The 20447-nt window shown below is 43.8% G+C and overlaps 1 protein-coding gene across 12 annotated transcripts; it reads right to left on the bottom strand.

Annotated features, from left to right (window-relative positions):
• Positions 1 to 1103: 1103 nt before the first annotated feature.
• Positions 1104 to 20367, bottom strand: ANKRD42 (ankyrin repeat domain 42). 12 transcript variants are annotated; one of them, XM_055801314.1, is made up of 16 exons: positions 20175 to 20358; positions 19353 to 19451; positions 18704 to 18968; positions 18389 to 18578; positions 17159 to 17322; positions 15489 to 15596; positions 15050 to 15169; positions 14327 to 14462; positions 10678 to 10878; positions 9789 to 9914; positions 8163 to 8268; positions 7380 to 7555; positions 6854 to 6980; positions 3943 to 4087; positions 3107 to 3171; positions 1104 to 1375 (listed from the first exon to the last, which is right to left on the bottom strand). In XM_055801314.1, exons 4-16 carry the CDS (start codon positions 18516 to 18518, stop codon positions 1330 to 1332), a joined length of 1650 nt encoding a protein of 549 aa, XP_055657289.1. In that variant the 5' UTR covers positions 18519 to 18578; positions 18704 to 18968; positions 19353 to 19451; positions 20175 to 20358; the 3' UTR covers positions 1104 to 1329. The 12 variants fall into 12 exon arrangements, 9 of the variants coding, with proteins under 9 accessions (XP_055657289.1, XP_055657287.1, XP_055657288.1 ...); XM_055801312.1 differs by lacking the exon at positions 18704 to 18968 and having other exon boundaries at positions 19205 to 19451; XM_055801313.1 differs by lacking the exon at positions 18704 to 18968.
• Between the last annotated feature and the right edge of the window lie 80 nt (positions 20368 to 20447).

Below are 20447 nucleotides of genomic sequence, written 5' to 3'. Positions count from 1 at the left end.
TTCCTCTTGTCCTGTCACTTGGGAGAAGAGACTGACCCCCACCTGTCTACAGCCTCCTGTCAGGCAGCTGTAGAGAGTGTTAAGGTTCCCCTCTCAGCCTCCTCCTCTCCAGGACAAACACCCCCAGTTCCCTCAGCCGCTCCTCATCAGACTTGGGTCTGTTGCTCTTTGGATGTGGAGTGACTGGTTGACCCTGTGCACTGTTCCTACATGAGAGTTCAGCACCAGGGGTGAGGTGGGAAATGGCTTATCTGCTGCATCTTCTCACCACTGCCATCCCACACACCGAACTGGGCCCCGGAGACTAAATTTCTCCTCTTCAGCTCTAATACAAGGCCTCAGCTGTTGGTCAGCATGGCTCTCCCTCCGTCTGTGCACAAAAGCGCTGGAGGCAGGAGCTTTGAAATTCTCGGAGGTCGTTTCCTTCGGTAACTAAGGGGAGGACAGCTCAGCACTCAAACACTAAGAAAATTAGCCTTTCAGTGCACAGATTTGTTAGTGAAATGAAAACTCAAAATACTACACGCAACAAGGGTTCCCCAGGAAAAGGAACTTCGTAACAGCACACGAACGAGAGAAAAGTCTTCATACGTGAAGTCGTGAAATGTGTTTAGGCGTGGAGGAGAGGTGGGGCTTGCCGTGTAACCACAAGGTGCCCCATGACCTGGTGAACCCTGCAGCCCCAAGCTGGACTCGGGGCGGGGGGGGCCCAGTGCTGCAGTTCATCTGGCACCTCAGTAAGGCGTCGCTTCCTGGCTCATTTGGGAACGACCTGAAGGTGAAAATGAAGGGGCCTGGCCCCTCTCTGCAGCCGAGAAGTGGTTCTCCCAGAGACCAGTCTCGTTCCGCACTGAAGGTCCTAATGGATTACTTTCAGAGGTAAGACATGCTTCCCACCCCCACCCTAAGGTAGCAGTATTAAATAGACTAGTAGATGGGGATCCTTTTCTCAGACCTAGAAGGGCTTATGACGTTGCTGCAGCTAACTCTCGAAGTGTCACCTTGTAATTTGCAAAGCTGTTGCTAAACTACTACCTGGACAGGAAAAGTCTTTCCCTTGTGGTTTTTGGATTTTTTTCTTAAACAAAAAAAGCTGCTGCTGCTGCGATTTAAAAATATTTTATATTCCAGAGAACTAAAGAACTAATACAAATAGCTCTGTGAAATGCAGAGCACCACAACGCCTCTGTGGAGCTGGGCTATGAAAACACTTTGCATTGCTTAAAATAAGGCTGTTCTACCTCCCCAGCGTGCCTGCCGCCGCGGGGGTTCGCTCCTCAGCGTGGTCTCACACCAACAGTCCTCCAGGGCTGCAGGCTGGTTTCTTCTTTACTTTCTTTTTCTCTTTGCAAGACTTGGAGATGGTCTCAGCTTCCTGAAACAGAGGACACCGTGGCCATTAAACAGCAGTTACTGAAACCTGCTACTTCATAAGACAGGATTTGAAAATATACGGCTTTGTGTAACCACAGAACGTTGTGTTCAAACTAAAGGCGAGGGCAGAGCGTAGTCCCAGGGCACGGGCTGACAGTCACAGCAGGGTAAGATTTGGAGGCCCCGTGGTTGTAGCAGTCACTCGGAGCAGAAGTTTTTGAAAACAAACCTGCCTCAACAGAAGTTGTCTCCAGTCCCAGCTAGTAAACCTAATGCCCAACTAGACTTTTGCAGGCGGCTGCTGGCAAAAAAACTGACTACAGCCACCCTTCCACCCTAGAAACAGGGCACTCTATTGCCATAGTTTTCCTAGATTTTTAAACCTGCCGGGGGAGTAAAATGAATAATGTCTTAAAGCAAGTTGGGGGAGTAGAAAGTGGCTTTTCTTTCAAAGGTGGAGGCGCCTGGCTCACCTGAGGGTCTCAGCAGTATGGAAAAGACCAGTCCCAAGGACACAGTGGGAAGCAAACAGCTGTAGGAGCATCACAGCTTGTATATGATGGGGGGGAAAGCGGGCACCAGCTAAAGGAAAGGGAAGAAAGGCCCAGGGAGGGCAGGAAAGGTACAGGAACAATCCTGCAAGGGGAGGCAGGAGGAAGAAGGCAGGCAAGGGGGATAGAAGAGAGATGGAAAGAACAGCGCAACGCGGCACATGAGAACATAAGCTGTGAAGCCAGCACCCTGCACAAGTGTGTGACACAGGCACCACGGGACCTGAAAGCCTTGCTGCTTTGAGCTGCAGCAACTGCATGCCACCTGGCCACACCGCATATGCAGCCATGCTGTGCTAGCCTGGGACCAGATGATGGCAACAGGACAAAAATTCCCAGGACAGAAATTCCTCTGTCCTTTTCCGGGGATGTGTAGCACAGCACAAGCCACAGCTCTTGCTCCCAGTTGCTGAGGGGTGGCATCACCTCTGCTCTCAAGGGGCCTGAAATGCCCCAGACATTTCAAATCCACACACAGCTTAAATGATTTGTGACAAAACTGAGCTCTAAAGTGCTTGTGTCCTGCTCAGAGCATCCATCAAGCATTCTTCCCCATCATGCTCAGAAAAGGACCGTTATCTAGCAGGAATGCTCCAAGCACCTGGGCCTCACTCAAACCTGGCTGGAGAAGTTACCCCTTTTATCCAGCAACCCAATTTCTCCTCCAAGAAATGTAAAAGTTCCACGTGTGGCACAGGCCAGCTCCCCCTTCCTGCAGGACTGCCCTAATAAATCAGCTTATAAAACTGTTTTCTGTCGCTGACTCCCTCTGGACCAGTGAATACTGAAATACAGTGGTCACACTGCACAGCTGCCAGCAGGGGAATGAATATGGCTCCTTCTCAGAACAAGACATCGTGCTGGTTAGAACATCCCTGGGACTGGTATTCCTGGCTTCCCTAGGCAGAGGAAGAAGCTGTATCTGAGTCACCCATGTTGTCAGTGACTAGAGTCCTTGCCTGGCCATGATACTGGCTACAGCAGGGCCCCATAAGCAGTTACGCAGTCGAGGCAGTGCAACGGTCAAGGAAGTTAAGCAAAGCTCTGAGAACAGCAATGAACAGCCCAGGCTGGCAAGGCCAGGAGCCCTTTCCACTGGCTGTATCCTTGGAAGACCCAGCAATGCTGTTACTGCGCATCAGTTCCCACAACCCCTAGCAGGAGGAATTTAGGTGCCTTACCCAAGGGTGCCGACTGACCGGATGGCAAAGGTCTGAAAAACAGGGTCTTCGACTGTCACATCAGACTGTGGGAGTTATGTGTCAGAGAACTGCCCCAAAATTAGCACGTGAATTTCTGATCTATCCTCAAGATTTGATTTTTTAAAAAGCTAGAGTTCTTCTGTCTTTACCTGCTAAGCCAATCAATAGTTTGTATCTGTTGATTGTTGCTTTACCACTGATGGCTACCATACTACTGATTGATACTATATTATTGATTGCTAATAGTATTTTGTAATAGCTTGATAGAGATATATATATTTATATTTGCTTTATTAATCATAGGTAAAATCGCTGGTGGTGATTTTTGTGCTATTTTGGTGATCTGTAATTAGGCAAAGAAATTTAAAGCATAAAAGCCTCTGTGTTCTTCTGTATCACAGAATCCCACAAACCCATGGTTGTGATCTCTATGCACCCACAGGCCAGGAAACCCTTGGGGTGGTGCCACCACCTCTCCTGAAGAACCAGTCCAGTCTCAGGTACCAGCCAAGATGAACTGTCAGTCCCTGCATATGCAGTACAGAAGTTAATACTTTTGTTAATATGAAGATGAAGAATATCGGTGCTTCCCTGCCAGCGTGCGAGGAGAAACTGATACCCTTTCACAGCACAGACACTGTCAGGATGCGACAAAGGCTACTGCTCACTTCAGTGTTCCAAGCTAAAAGCTGCCAGCACATTTACTCCAGTATTTCCTAGCACTGTGCCTGCGAATCTTAGGGAGAACAAATACACCCAAGCAACGGGCAGTAGCCTCTGTCCCACGCACCATGGGAAGTCTGTGTGGCACTCACCACGGGGACAGCAGGGAGGATGCGGGTTTCCTCCAGGCACTCTCTGAGATGACTTATCTCAGCACGGTAGTCATCCAGCTGGCTCTCCAGCTTCTCCCGCCTGACTCGCTCATATTCCAGCTGGGCTTTCAGCTCCCTCGCAGCCCTGCCAAAAGCAAAGGAGACAAGCGGAGCATGAAGCACATCCAAACCTGCCCTGGCTACTCCACGCCATCCTGTGCCTTTTTTAAGGAACGGGTTAGTCACAGCAGAAAGCAGCGCAGTACTCCTCACAGCAGCTGCGCTGGGGTGAGCTGCGGTGCGCTCCTGGCTCCAGGCCCTTTGTAACAAGCCCAGACCGCCGTTCTGCCTCCTTCGCGGGCAGCTGTGCTCAGCGCAATCTGACCACGAGATGGAGACGTCTTCCCACGCAGAGCCAGACACTAGGGTCTTGGGTAGGCTGTAACCCACGTCCATCTCCAGCTGTGGAAGAGGGAGAAGCGCCCAAGGAGCAAAAACCTTAGTATGAAACAGAAAGAGCAAAAAACTGGAATTCTGGAGGGGCAGGGGCAGCTTTTTCCTTTCTGTCTGGTGCCTCTACATCCTTTTGATTAGCTTAGCCACAGATGAGGAATACTCAAATGACAGCCTGCATGACTCTTACTAAAGGGAAACCAAAGCACTGGCTGATAAACAGTCGTACAAGATCTCATTGGTCACACCCACAACGGCTCCTAAATTAATTGAGATTCCTGGAACTGGTTAGCTAAGACATAATTCACATATATTCTTATTACAACAGCAATCGACCTCAGCAACTGAGTCATCTGGAGTTGAGCTGGTTCTCCTCTGTATCAGGATGAATTAGAACAGCTACAAGGATGGAAGACAGTAAAAGGGGGACACCTGCCCTGTGGATTCAAACAGCACAGCAGGAAAGCTCTCAGCAAGAGCTACCACATTTCCAAGACTGAAGTATTCCTGAACCACGCAGCCCAAAGCTACCAAGCTGTATCAGCCTTACTGGTGCTGTAAGAACAGCCCGTGCTTATGCAGGGAACTCAGAGCTCAGGGGAACAGGCCGACTTCTTGCACACTTCAGATTAATGATCACAGCTCCAAAACTGTGGCGCACACATGGTGGCAATTTTTTCCATGCAGGGCAGTCTGGTCAAAGCATGGCACAGCAGTTCACACCAGGCCTCTCACAGCCAGAAAACCTGGACTAAACCAGAAAACATAAAAATCTGCTACAGTGGCCTTCCAAAGTGGCAGCTCCTGCTTTTCATCTAAAAAAATGGTGTTGTCATTAAATATTTTTAAATAATAAGGTTTTCTGGCATAGGATACAAGCATCTTGGTGTTTATCCATAGGTAGGTACCCTGAGAAGGGTAGGTATATATGCTGAGAAGAGGTATTTCCATTTCAAAAGGCCAGTGTGGAGCTAGGGGTGCTCTCTAGCCTCTACAGGTGAGAAAGAACCTTCAGAGAGCCTCACAATTTTCCTAGTTTAGCCACACATGCCACAGAAAGCAAAATCCCTTAAAAAAGAGCCTTATCAGAGTCCTCTAATAGGCCCTGCTAGCTTTTGAGCAGCTGCAATATCCAAAACGAACTCTAGTTTCTGCCATTAGTCGTGAATTTTCCATTATTGTAAATAGACTGCTCTGACCTTCCAACGTAGGCATCATCTGAGCTGGTCACTCTCCTCTAAAGCTGAGAGAGACACTCCTAGAAGTGATGAATCTCATCCCAAAGTGCATGTCTAATTATGCCCTGCAAGTGCCCACATCTCTTGAAGAAGTCTAGAAAGGAGCTGAAGGTAACTAACTGGGAGGCAGATACGTACACTGCAGACATATCAAGTTAAGGAAGACGGACTTTCAGCCTGGGCCGAGTGATTTGGAACCAAAAGAAATCCTGACCTCCGTTTCTTGGCTCAGATATGGTTGTAAATGAACTACTTAATCCCAACACGTGACACCTATTACCTGCCCCAGACCTACAGAGACTGGTAAATCTGCTATCTTCTTGATGGCGTACAAGCCTACAGAGACTGGTAAATCTGCTATCTTCTTGATGGCATACAAGCCCTCCAGATACACTCTCCTCTCAGTGACCAAATAAAGATAGTGTTTGGGGGGGACCCAAACACATAATGGACACGGTTATTTACAGAGACTGAGAACAGTGGGTAGCCAAATCTTTTGACAGGTAGAGATGGAGACAGAGCTGTCTTTTGGATGCTGCATTACTGTTTAAGCCCTAAATCTCTGATAGACAGAAGGTCTTTTCTTTGAAACTTAGACAATCTGCCCATCAGATCACCTGACCAATCTAACAGAACCCTTTCATTGAATGGAGAGACTGAAAATCAGACAGACATTGTGAAAAGCGCTTCATGTGCAGGGGCAGGTTTGCTGAGATTTCTTTTTACTGTGGTCTGGATATGAGCTAATGCTTTCTTGAGCATAGAAATATATTGCCCTTGACACTGAAATCTAGCAGGTCATTGAATAATTTCTGCTGTGAATAATTTCACTTCCATCCAAGCCATGATAAGGCTAATGCCTTTTTTCAGATTTATTAAAATGTACGCATGTATTTAGCATCCCCAATGCAAACAAAACAGCCAGAACTTATCAGACCTACTGCACATATGCTGCAGGAAAACTTGAAGGCCAAACATATGATCTTGCACAAGAAGTGTGGACCCATCAAACACTTCTGTTGTGCTGTGGGGCTAATCCTGGTGGAAGAAGTTTAGAAATGATCAGACAAATTGCTGAATTCCATTTCTTTTTCACCTGGCTAAAGTTGGTAAGTGGAAAAGACAGAATGACCAAAGCAATTTAAGTGTAAGTTAGCCTCAAAGAAGGCTTTAAAACAAGCCTCACCAAGTTAAACATTAGCAGGGCAAATTAACCTTACTTCTCAACATCTCTTTCTTCTTTTTTTGTCTTCTTCTCCTCTTCTGTTATTCCTCCCAGCTGTCTGTAGTTGCTGTAGGCAATTTCTAGAAGTTGCTTAAGTTCTTGAATCTTGCAATAGGCCCTCACTGTAAGACAGAGTTCTTCAGGTAGGTAAAATGCATGAAGACAGTCACGCTGGAATCCAAGTCTGGAAAACAGTCTCACAAACACCGAGCAGAAATCACACTGCTCAGCAAACACTGAGCTACACCTGACACCCACACAGCAAACATCTCAAAAACAAGTAGCAATCCAACATGATTTCACCAACAGGGATTAAAGCAGTGTAACAATTACGTTCTGATTGCCCTCTGCTATGCTTTCTAATTTTCCACAGTATATTTAAATGTTCAATGATACAGATATCCTGTCAACTATCTCATCTTACAAAAAGTCACAGCAGTTGGCAGAAACTGTGCAACTAGGACTATAATGTCTTGAGACCAGCTTTTTCAAACAAGGAGTGATGGAAAGACAGTGCTTACTGCGTGCATTCCTTTTATCTGCTTTGTCCAGGGTTAAATCTTCTTTGCTATCTGTACTCCCTTCCACACCATGTCTATCAAAAAACTTTATGTTGTTTGCATCTAGTTCTTCATCACTAGAGTTACTGTCTCCAGTTCTTTGTGTCAAAAGTTCCACAGCTTCCAGCTGCGCAAATCTGCACAGAGAACAGTTAACCTACACTGAAATATGCCCATCATCCGGAAAAATGCATATTACAGAAACTCTTTGAAATAATTCATGTTCCCATTTATCGGAGTAGGTTTCAGAATTAAAGGAAGCATTGGTACACAAACTATGAGCAGTTAATCTTTTTGTAGTATTCTGATTGCATGAACTCTGCCTCAGTGGAATCTTATGACAGTGACTCCTACATCAGAGGTATCTTCCTTCACAGGATTTCTTAACTGAATCTCATCAGAAACTGCATTATTTTCATTAATGCAAAAATCCACTAGCCTTTGCTACTTCTCATTTACTTTGTACAGCAAACTATGAGCATACTGGCTCACAACTTTCCTTCTGCAGATCAGCTAGTTTTTGTCTTTTATGTCTGACCTTATTAAAAAAAAAAATAAAGTGAAAATTAAAATATTTTATAGCTACAATACAGCTTTGCTTATCACTTAGAGCTGGAATTCATAGGCCTGATCTGGTCTTGCTCCATCACTGAAAATGAGGATTAATTCCAACAAAGCTGATGTGATATTGATACATAAACAGTAAGTAAATAAACGACAGAGCTATAGGATATGTACTGCTACCTCTTGGCTAAATCCTTTGGAGTCTCTCCAGCATCATTTGTAATGTCACAGTCAGCTCCCATTTCAATCAACCACCGTAAGCAATGGATATGCCCCTGTTCAGCAGCTACGGGAAGGAAGGTGCACACAGATCAGTTACACACAACTGAAGTGTTTCGAACCTAAAATGTCCTCCTCTTGTCGTTATTTGACATGCCAGAGACTGGGTTCACTAAGACACCACAGGGGAGATACTATTCAAGAAAAGCCTACATGTCAAGATGCTCAGGTCACAGGGGTACACAGTTTTGGGGAAGATCATGCAATGTGGTTTCATGATTCTTTCCAGTCCAAGAAATTTACTGGCAACTTTTCCTGAGCACAAGTTAGACTAAACTTGCCAAGTCTCATGCACGTGAGACACACAAGTAACTGCTGCCTCATGCTCCCTTGCAGTAAGGCCTGTATGTTATAGATTTGCAGCAAAGCACTGTCACCTCTCTCTGGCTTTGGACTCCCATATATCACACACACTAGTTGCCCCTGTCTGTGGTGCATGGTGCTGTCTCATGGAGGAGAGAAGCCAGAGCTTTGTGCTGGAGCTATAGGTACCTCATTTCTTGGGCCAGACACTCAAGGCAACACTTCTCAGCTGCAGCCTAACACAACAGCTTGGCCTAGTCATATGGCCTGGCATGGCTACTGCTTACACCCCGTGGTACCAGGAACAACGTCTCACATACGGATGATGGCATTTAGCATGTGTAGCTGAAACCTGTAATCTGTTTTTCTCAAGAAAGCAGCCCCTTCAGATACTTGCTGTACTTGTTTTCTTACTGAGATAAGGAAATGAAATTACAGTATCGGCCATAGTATTCGCCCATAACACCAACCCTGTATGTAAAGATTGGGGATGAAACAATTGTAGGTTAGAACCATTCTAAGAGGGTGGTCAAGAATGTAGAAAACATTTTTAAAATCACTACATACCACTTTTTTTAATGAGAACTTCAATTATGGTTTTAAAAATTCTACCATTTATATCTACTCAAAAATAAATGTGGGAAACAGTGTTAAAACCATATTACAAAAATACCTCCCTGTTTCCTTCTTCTCGTATTTCTTCTTTCAGACATTGCTATGAAACCCCCAAAGAGGACCGTTTCTCTGTAATGCTAGCACTCCACTACTTATCAAGGTGTTAGATACCAGAAGTTTACCTTCCTTCACAGCATCCCGCCAAATGACTTTGTTGTGGTTTTTATGACACATCTCCACAGTACTGATGTGTTCAGTAAATAAAGGTCCAAGCCGCAATACAGTTCATTCTTATACCTAGCTAGCCAATGTTTCTAAAAGTCACATCTCACCTGATAAAAAAAAACTAATTAGTTTTCAGTTTAGATGTCATTTTCCCTTGAATACAAACTCTTCTTTCTTGACTTCAGCTTCGTTATTTTGTTTTGAAAGTGCCACCTACACGCACATGTATCACAAAATATTTTTTTCAGGGTTGCCCTTTTGAGCCCTCAGGAAATGAGATGCTGTTTTTCATGAAGTTTATCTGATGAGTAGGCACTTGAAAAACGAAGTAAACAAGCCAGCCACAAACAGTAACAAGCCAAAACACAGATCATAATTACTGACCTTTGTGCATGAGAGTGGATCCCTTATCATCCCGCTCATTAATATTGATTACTCCTCTTCTCACTAATCTTCTAAGCACTAACAAGTCCCCATTGAAAGCAGCGACATGAGCTGGGAAAGCTAAAACTGAAAATGAAATCCACATGTTTCCAAACAGATGACAGTAATTCCACTAAACACGCTCGTATTTGTCTCTCATGGCTTGCCTCTCTCATACCAACTTATGCATGGACACTTCATAGCTGTAGTTAGCAAGGTTAATGCACCTTTAATCAGTTAAAATGCAGCTGCCTAACTAGCACGGTTCATCACAGACTTGACTGAACATGCCTTGGTTATGGCTACAGGCATCTCACAGAGTCAAGCGATTAATTTATCAACCTGAAATAACAAGTATACCTTTGTTTGATGGTTGATGTTGTATTACTGGTGGTAACTGGGGTGATTTGCCTATTTTGAATTGCATAGTCTAATGAAATATATAAACCATTTTACTTCTCCTTACTTAAAAACTACCCATATAGACAATTTGATTTTTCTAGTAATTTGTTACAGACAGGGAGTACTGACATACACACATATATGTATAATGAAAAAAGACTAACAGATAAAGACAGCAAGCGCCTGGAAAAAGTAGAGAGGTAAAGGTGCAGTTCTAATATCCTTGGTCTGTTGAACATTTTATTTTGATCATGGGTAAACCTAAGATATTTACAAAATCACACTGAGTATCCCAGTCTTCAGCTGTCAGGAAGCATAGTAAGCATTGAAAAGAACTTCCTTATATTGGTAATTTAAATGTTATACTTCTGCTCATACAAGTTTTCAGAATCAAGCATTTCTATAGAATTACAATGCCTATTTTAACAGTATCTTTATCAATACTCACCTTCCTGTTTCTCTGGATGCTCCCCCTCTTCTTCCACACTATCAATATATTGGAGAATATTATCTTTATAGAACCGTTCAGCCAAGTCCCTTGGAGTCTCTCCTTGGTCATTCCTGGCTTTCAGCGTGTGCATGACACTGGCCATTTTACTGACCAAGAACATAAAGCAATGCAAGTGTCCTTCTGCCGCTGCCAGATGAGCTATAGCACAAGGAAAAATAAAGTATGTTAGAGTGGAACACTGCTGCCCGCCAAGAAACCAGCGCTCTCATCACCAGCCAGATCTAGCTCATCTACCAGCACTTGAGCCATCCAAAACTGCACAACAAGTGGGAGCAGCCTCACATGAATAGGGGATGTACAGCTCCTATCCAGGAGAGTTCAGCTCTACGTAAAGGAGCTAAAAGAAAGCTGTCAAGGATAGGATCTGCAAAGAAGAGTTCCTCGCTGAGCTGTTTGCAGGAGACAATACTGCCAAGAATCTGTTGAGCACCAGCTAGGAGAGTGCACTTCTGGGGTCTCATCTTTCCTGTGAACACAAATATCTCTTCAGCAGCTGTCTGACTTGCTGTCCTAGAGATACTCATTACAGAGGGCCAAGCAAGCAGTGTCCTTGATTAGGAGTTAAGACCATTCCTACTTTAGTCCCACCTCTACTGTGCCACCACAAACAAGCTGCGTCACACCCTCAGTCACTCCACCTATAAAAGGAGGACAGTGACATTCACTTCACCAGGTAAAGTATTGGAAGGCACATCCCATGGCAGAGGCTCCTATTCACACTTGTTGCAGATAGTTGCTGCGTGCAGGAGCTGCTCCACCTCACCGTGGCAGTGACTGTTCCCTGTGGGGGTCAAGTGTTTCCCCCCTGACCCTTTAGGCTACGCTGAGGTTTAGATATTTAATACTACTAGAGTGCTCAGCCTATAACAGTGCAAGAGGTACAAAACACTTGTTCATTATTTTGTAATTGGTAGTATGCTCTAGTCCCATTAACGAGAAGAAGTTGCCAAATAAACGCTTATTATGTGTTATCACTCCATGAAAACGTTCTGTAAAAGCTTGCTGATGTTCTAGAGGCAAAATGATTATTTTGTCTCCAGATAAGAACCTCGTTATCTTCATAATTAATAAACAATGTACCCAGGAAATAAAAGTCACCATTTTTGGCACATGCAAATTCTCTACTGCAAACCATCCACAGCCTACCAGAGCATAATTGCTTTAAAAGGTGATGGATATTGATTTTACAGTAAGATGACAATAGTTTGGTACAGAAGATTGCTAAAATTTAATGCAACAAAATCTTGAGCTTCACTGAAATCAGAGCAGTTTTCCCCATTGTCTTAATTTTATTCAGTGAGTTAGTTACTCAGGGATAAGTGAATAGAAGAGATACCTTGTTAAAGGTAAGTACTGATTACCAGTCTGCTGGTGAAAAACTGACTCAACCCTTATGAATCCACTTTCAGATACCTAAAATCTTAGGGATAAAACTTCACCTTTTGGGATGAAACTTTTTTTTTAATCAGATGTCTTTCCTGTGCAGAAAGAGGTCAGAAAAGCTCAACATTTTCTGCAAAGGTGGCAAGGGGAAAATAGATTAAAGAGTTGAATTCTTTCCGTGTCTTTTTGCACAGTTTCAGTGGAATGCTGTGGAAGATCCATGAAGAAGCTTTTCCTAAGTAGCTTTTAACCTGTGTGTTTCTTAGTAGCTAGTGCCCAATGTCTAACTGTGCCGCACCATCCTCAGGCATGCTGAGCACTTGCAGTTGAAACTAAAGCCAAAGGGTACTGTGATGTTAACACAAAATATGCAGCTTAGTGCTGAAAACTTTGAAAAACCTTGTCTCTGCCATCACAAATAGGCAGTGGGTGGCTGGTGTTGGCAGCCCAACTTCTCTGTGTTTCATCTCGCCTTTTATAAAATCAGTCTAACACACTACTCACTCTTCTCAAAGTCACAAGTGAAAAACCAGTGCCTATGAAAAATTCAGATGTTGCACTATAATTAAATTAATGCTATATTTAGAACAGGTTTAACTACTGAGCAATAAAGGAAGCATGGATACGGCCAAAAAAAACAAATACAGAGAAAAAACAAGATGTTGAATTACTAAGCACAGCCCGTTCTGTACATTGATTGAGCCACAGTTCTTCCAAAACATTAGCATGATTAGAGGTAATCAAAGCCTCTGCTATAATACACATGCGCAAAAGGTGCAGCCAGTTTTTCAGTTTTAGGTGTATGGCATTGCAACCTCAGTGAATTTGCTTCAGTATTCTCTTAGGAAAGACTATAGCACTGTCCAGCTCATCTTGAAGCTGAAGTACGTAAAGATGATTTAAGTTCACTTGCTGTTTCACAAGCTGAGGAAAAGCTGATCTGTACAGCACACCGCTTCTATTAATCTTTTACTAGCAATGTTTCAAAGCATTTTCTTTCTTTTGGATGATAATATGATCAAATGAAACAGAACAAAGGCTGGAGGATCAAGCTTCTGTAGATGACAAAATAACAACAAAACCAATTTTCTACTAATCAGTATAGACAGAGCATTTAAGTAGAGCTGTGCTGGCATTTGCTATCTCTTCACAGAAGTCCGTTATCAGGGAAATGCTCACAAATACAAATAAAGCTACCTTCTATGCTGCCACCAGGGTGCCTCATATCATGACCCCTTATTGCTAATACATCAGATGTCCTGCTGGGATGGACATCCTTTATCAAGACCCAGGTTTGCAAAACAGAACACAGATACCAGTTTACTAGGTAAGTGGTGCTTAATAGAGGGTAAAAGATTTTAAGAAGGGATTTAAAAAGATAACTTCATACAAATCACAGAGGGAAAAAGTATGCAATTTGGAAGAAATAACGTGATAAACCATAAGAAGGAAAACGCTAAAAGGGAAAGGATGCAAGGAGAACCCAGGGTACGAGCAATACCATTCACTTTACAGCGGATATTGAGGCAGAGTGGTAGGCAGAGGGACACTGGAGAAACTATGAAAAGCAAGGAATAAATACTGCCCATTTTTTGTGCTCATGATTACAAAAAGAGTACAGAGTACAGATTACAGGTAATACAGAAATACCATACAGATAATACAGAAATACTGGTATCCCAGAAACCAAGATGAAGCAATCACAGGTAAATGAGAACAAGGCTTTTACCAAATCAGTTAAGAAACAGTGGCATACAAAAACCTGCATATGAACATGCCAGAATCCGATCACACTGTCATAGCCATTAAAGGCTGGCACAGATTCAAAATGAAGCACACAGCAGCTGAAACTGCCTCCTTCCCACTTACCCTTCTCCTCCTGTGACCTCCTTGGCACATGCGCTCCACCACATGGATAGGAGATGCTGCCTACCTACACAGCGCTCTCAGCTAGGCTCAGCCTGCTCCCTACTCCAGCACCCATGAGCTCTGATCCCTGCCAGCAGCAGCAGATAACAGGACACTGCCCCAACAGGTAAATACTTTGGATTTTATAAAACCCCTCATCATTATAAAAATGGAAAACCCATGTTGATTGCATGGAATCAAATAGCAAATCCTGCAGGTGTGTAGTTTGCTACAATTATCACATAACACAACTGTAAACCAAAGGTTAAAAAATGTGTGATTTATCCTGATATACCTGGAAGGTTTCCTTTGTTATCCACATCATCTATACATGCTCCCCATCTAACAAGAAGCTGCAAACACCCCAAACGACCATGAAAAGCAGCATAATGAACAGGCTTCCAGTCATTCCTGTCCGAAGCATTCACATTCTAAAATGAAAGCAGCAGGTTAATGCATTCATTTATGAATCTTAGACACAAGACAAATTTTATAAATAGGAATCAGCTGTTCATTGTGTCAAATTATTTAAATCAAATAACAAAGTTCATGCTACATATGCAGTTCCTGTTCCAAGACATGTACTTTTTCCAGGTTCTTGGGTTTATTTAAATAATACACAGATAAAATGTGCATTTTTAGACATACTTCTATCACTGCTTTGGTCATTATTCCTTAAATATTCATCTGGATTATTTTTTTTTTAAGTTTTTGTCTCATTTACTATAGAAGATACATACAATGCAAAAAATCACAACCACCACAGCACCTGATTTTCATTTAATGACACCCTCAGTGGAATGTGGTTTATTCACTTTATTCTCTCCAGATTTTTGGATCATTTCCCTAACATATCTTACAATAAAAAAAAAAAAAGAAAATTTACTCTAAAAATGAATTCACCAACAGTAATTAATCCACAGTCTTAAATCTCAGTTTAAGCTAGGGAGAGTTTGGTTTGGAAAAAGATACCAGATTCTGGCTTTGCGCTAGGGAACTGCGGGTAAAAGTCTCTCACCGCTCCACTTCGCAGTATGGTTTGCAAGGTGTAAGACCTCCCATGGGCTGCAGCTAAGTGTGACGGTGTGCACCCACAATCATCTTGAGCTTCTGCATTTACTCCATTTATTAACAAAGCCTAAAAGAAATGCAAAGTAAAAGCTCGGTTCACCAGCTGAAAAAGCAAACATTGCCAAGAAAGATGACTTCAGACAATCAGCAGGATAACCTTGGCCTGACCCCAAGGCCCTGAGAGTGCACAAAATAAACGTGTTTGCACAGACAGCACAAACGAGTGGAGTGGTTTTAACTAGAGTGACTTGATTTCAGAGGTAAAGACATCAAGACAAGATGCTCATAGCTCCATTAGGAGCTCTCAGCTGATCTTCATAATGAATTTGTCCAGACTGAAGGTCTGCTCTACTTACTTTTGCTTGAGAGTGAATATCTATACGTACCTGCATGCAAGCATCCTGACCTCGGATAGCTGCAAGGTGAGCTGCTGTCCACCCTCTGACAGTTACATGTGTTGTATCAGCTCCATACCAGAGCAACCAGTGAAGGCACTGCTCAACCAAAACCAAAGGTTTTTATTTAACTATTTTTCTTATGTATCTGAAGCACATTTTAAGTCCTAATTTATCAGTCAATGCTACATTTCAAAACAGTATCGGAATACGTCATTATGGAAATACAACACCCCAGAGGATGCCTTAGCCAGGTATTTGTGCATTAGGCAGTTACAGGTAAGTTATACTTTCCAGTTTTCACCCAAGGGTACAAAATGTGCAAATAACCTATTAATTCACATCCCAGCACTGATTTTACAGTATGGCTTCTTAATTTTACTCTTCCAGATTTAAAATGTAATCTGTGAGAGTATTCACGTGGCATGAGGTGAAAGAATTGGAAGAAACAATGCAAACATGCTCATTTGAATTCCAGCTAAAATTACTGGCAGGAAAAATACCATGTGACAAATCTAAAGCCTCATTTAATTTATTAGGCTCCTCAGGTGTACATAATCACATTTCTCTTTGCATCCTTCCATGGCCTACATTTGTTTTATTTGCCTTTTTCCAGTAGGCATTATTGCTCACAATGGAAAGCTTTATGAACTATCCAAAAACAGCTAGAAGACCCATTAAAACTTCTTACAATATATTATTATGACTTATTATCTTCTTTCAGGCCAGCCTACAGCTACAGTTCCTCCACTGTCTCCACCAAGAAGCCTAGTGACAAAACCATGACAGATAATTCAATAAAGTCTAACACATTGATTGCAAAGTAGGAGATTCGACTAAAAAATGGCAGAATTTATAGAGGCAGAAAAGGGTAGATAAGCAATCTATTTTTAGGGTTGACAACACGATGATCAGCATTTTCTTGACAATTCCTTTACATTCCAGAAACAGCATTGCACTTATTGAGTTTAGCAAGAACTTTACATTCTTTCCTTTGGGACATGAATTTTTATGTGGTTATTCATGGCCTTGTTGCGTCAAGGTTAGATTGCTGTAAAGATTGTACAAGGAGGCTGCAACAAGAAGGGGAACATTGTGCTGAATACAGCAATTCAGTCCTGCTGGAAGTTTAAAACATTCAAGCAAGCACCTTCTGATTTCTCCATCAATATTCAATGTCTTCATTTATTAAAATAAAATGTTTTAAGACTATTTCTATAGAAAATAAGGCATGGGACAGGACATTGGTAAACCGAATGAACATGTTTTCATGTCACTTCTCACTCTCTGTTTTAATCACCCTCTGAACATTTTACACATCCTACAGCATTTTCTAGGTGTCCCAAGAGAAGGGGAAAACACAACAGGGACAAAAGAAGATCATGAGTCTGGAAGGGATGCCATAAGGCACATTTTGCTCAGAGTAAGAAAATGACTGATTTTTGTAAAATCTGGCAATATTGACAATGTAAACTGCCTGGGCCTTCAAAAAGAGAAAATAAAAACCTAAAATCCCATACTTCTGCTCTTGGTTAATATATTTAATGAGAAAAACAGGCAGAAAATTATTGATTTAGCTTGATCAAAGCTAGCATTTTTGGGTCCAGCCTCTCCCAAAGAAAAAAAAAACCTTGCTGTGTCTGAACACTACCATATTTTACCTCCAGACTTCCAGAGTGGGCAGCACATTGCAATGGTGTGAATTTGTGGACTAAATCCACCTCATTAATATCGGCTCCATTTTTTATCATTGATGCAAGATGTTCTACATCACCAGCTTTCACTGCCTCATGCACAGAAGTATAATTTTGCTTCTTCTTGACAGCTACTGAGGAATAAGAAAAGGGCATTAGTCAGTTCAGTAACATTTTAGAGATAGGAAATAACTGATGAATCAAAGAAACATCAGTGTGTCAGCTTCACAGGAACCAACCAAAATGTTCAGACTAACTTCATGAGATTGAGATTCATACCAGCAGGAATCCTAAGACACTTCTGTTTGTCAGAAACAGAGCAATATGCAAAAACCTGAGACAGCCATCCCTCTGCAACCCCAGAAAAAGGTCCAAAAGAGTAAGACCCAAAAGAAAGATGACAAGAAGCGCAGCAAGAGCGGGAAGCAGAGCTACTCCATGTATGTATGCAAATGCTGGAGCAGGTCCACCCCGACACTGGCTCTCTTCCAAACCTGTGGGCATCACAAACTCTTTCATCAATCACATTTTCAAGTATGACACCAGGGAGGCTTCTCACTTGTGCAAACAAGCTGTCAGCCATCACTTCCCAGGTGCTTCACACAGCCATGCCTCTGCCGCTGGCTGCCTAAGGACTTGGCACAGCATGGCATATCACAGTGGAGGGCACCAGATCCTTCACCAAGTGAGCATACTACACAATTGCTCTTGACTGAACTACACAGACCAGCTTCAGGACAAACTGATGTCAAAATTAAAGCTGCTGTACAAAAGCAGTTCTTCGTACGACATGTTAGTCATCCGGCGTTGCTCTCTCACTAGAGCTACACCATTGCTCTGTCACAGCTCACTTTGTTAGCAGTCTGATATTTTGCTCCTACCAAAGTTAATAACATTTTCACTGACTTCAATGGCACAGGATCAAATCCTAAATGTAGAAGCAGTTGGGTAAAAAAAAAATAATAATCCACCACCAGGCCATGGGAACAAATAACCTGTGTTCTCCTTCAGGCCTTTCCACTGATTAACTATGTAACTGGAAACAATGGGAGTCACACATCCAAACCCCCTTGCAACATCTTGGTATGTTGCCAAAACTTGCAAACAGAAATAACGTGTTGTAAGTAGATCTAACAGCTGAGGGGGCTAACTTCAGATAGTCAAGCATAAGAGGAACCTAAAATAATTAGTAATCACCTTCTACAGTAGTCATCATTACAGTACCAAAATGCAGTAACACTGTTTGATTAGACTTCACACTGTTAAAAGTCTTGAAGAGGTAGGCTACTGTCTGGCAAGTCAAGCAATCCTGAAATGATTTGTACATTGTACAATTTGTACAAATGAAAATGTAGGTCTTAAGGTATTAGTGCCTCAGTTTTTCCACCTGTGGAGAAGAAATGGTAGTAGTAGTAAAAATTGTTATGCAATTTGAGATTAAAAAATGTTAAAGAACATGAATGAGATATTGCATGAACATGTTTGTGGTATATGTAAAAAAGTACTACATACAATTCAAAACAGCCTTCGCAGTTTACCAGTTCCTATTTTCCTGTAATGTATAGCGTGATAGTAGTGCTCAGGCAGATTTAGGGTTGCCACAGAGGAAGAGGGCTGAAGCTGTTTCAATAATCCAGCCTGACTGTAACACACCCCATGCTGTAATGCAGCACTTGATCTTGTGGCTGTGTATCACTCCACTGCCACCTCCCCCAGCTCAGCAGGCTGCATTGCTGCCCTGCACAAAGCGGTTTCAGCAAGGAACCGGGACTCCATCCTGCAAGATACTGTATGAGCAAACAGCAGCAGTATAGGAACACAGAATGATTCAGATTGGAAGGGACCTCAGGAGGTCATCTAGTTCATGTTTCTGAAAAATATTTAAGTATGTTTTGTGGTTTGAGTTGTTTTTTTTAAAGAGACAATATCACCAGGCCATAATTTTCCCACAAGGGAGTAATTTCTCATCGCCAAGTGACAGTTACAGACTGTAACACAATTATACAGACTTACATGAGAGGAAGATCCGGTTACACTACTTGCCAAAGTACTGTGTTTAACACAATGTCCCAGTACAGCAAGTTCAAGGTAATGCCTTTTTTTTTTTAAATCCAGAAGAAAAGCAAATGACAAGGCTGGCCAGCAAAGTGAATTGTCTCACCTCTCCCACTGGAGACCTACAACTGTATGGAGTTCAACGCCAAGTGCTTCTGCATGGCTTCTTGGCACAAGCCACCATGAACTAGCCAAAGGCACTGTCCTGGGATGAAAATTCAGTAAACAGCTGTTAACATGAATTCTGTAAAAAATACCTCGTTTTTGAAAGTGAAGTATAGGTTCTGTAACTTCATGCAATTTTTTAATCAAAACTGCTATCAAATGCCCATTGGATGTTCTAAGATAATTCCTTTGCAGAAAGTGAGCATTTTGAGACGGGTATCTGCCTAAAACCCAATTAAAGAAATTAAGTGACGAAGAATACGGCTCAGAACAGGGCAATGCGAGAACCTGAGGCTTTCCAGAGTTTCTGTAAGACACAAGCCCACCCCTCTGCTGCAGGTCTCGGCAGCAGCGCCTGGGGCGAGGGGAGGCCGCGGCCCCCGCCGACCCGACGCCGCGGGCCCCGCCAGCCCGGGGAGCGCAGGCCCGGCCGGCTGACGCGGGGCTCACGGCCGCCGCTACCCGCCTTCCCCCCCGCGTCTGGCCAATACAGAGCGACCCGTGGGTCCCAGCGGCGCCCCGTGGCACAGGCCGAGGATTTCGGGCAAAATCCCCGAGGAAAGGCTGAGCCAGGGCAGCGCGGCAGCGGGCGGCCCCGTCATGGCGGCGCCGGCCAACGGAACTTTCCCCTCACGCCGCGGCCAGGAGACGGGCCGCTGCTGCCGCCCGCCAGCACCAGCGCGGCGCTCGGGGGCCGGCGGGGCTGCCCCAAGGCCTCCGGGAAGGAAAGCGGGGGGAAGGAGCGCAGGCGAACAAGTCTCACCGGCCGGAGGGGAGGCGGCCGGCGGCCCCTCACAGCAGAAGCGGCTGGGAGGCCGCCGCTCTCGCCGGGAGCCTGCGCCCTCCTCCTCCTCCTCCCCGCGCCCGGCGCCGCGGAGGGGTTACTATGGGCACGGCGTGCGCTTCCCCCGGGCTCGCCGGGCCGCGGGGAGGCGGCGGCGGGAGGAAAATGGCGGGCAGGGCGGCGCGTGCCCGGCGCGGAGCGAGGGGCAGCCATGGCGGCCAGGCCGGGAGCGCTGCCCGCCGCCCGCCTGAG

This window comes from Falco peregrinus, chromosome 4 (assembly GCF_023634155.1).
Source record: "Falco peregrinus isolate bFalPer1 chromosome 4, bFalPer1.pri, whole genome shotgun sequence".
NCBI classification, from domain to species: Eukaryota; Metazoa; Chordata; class Aves; order Falconiformes; family Falconidae; genus Falco; species Falco peregrinus.
This window is presented reverse-complemented; position numbering and strand designations above follow the sequence as displayed.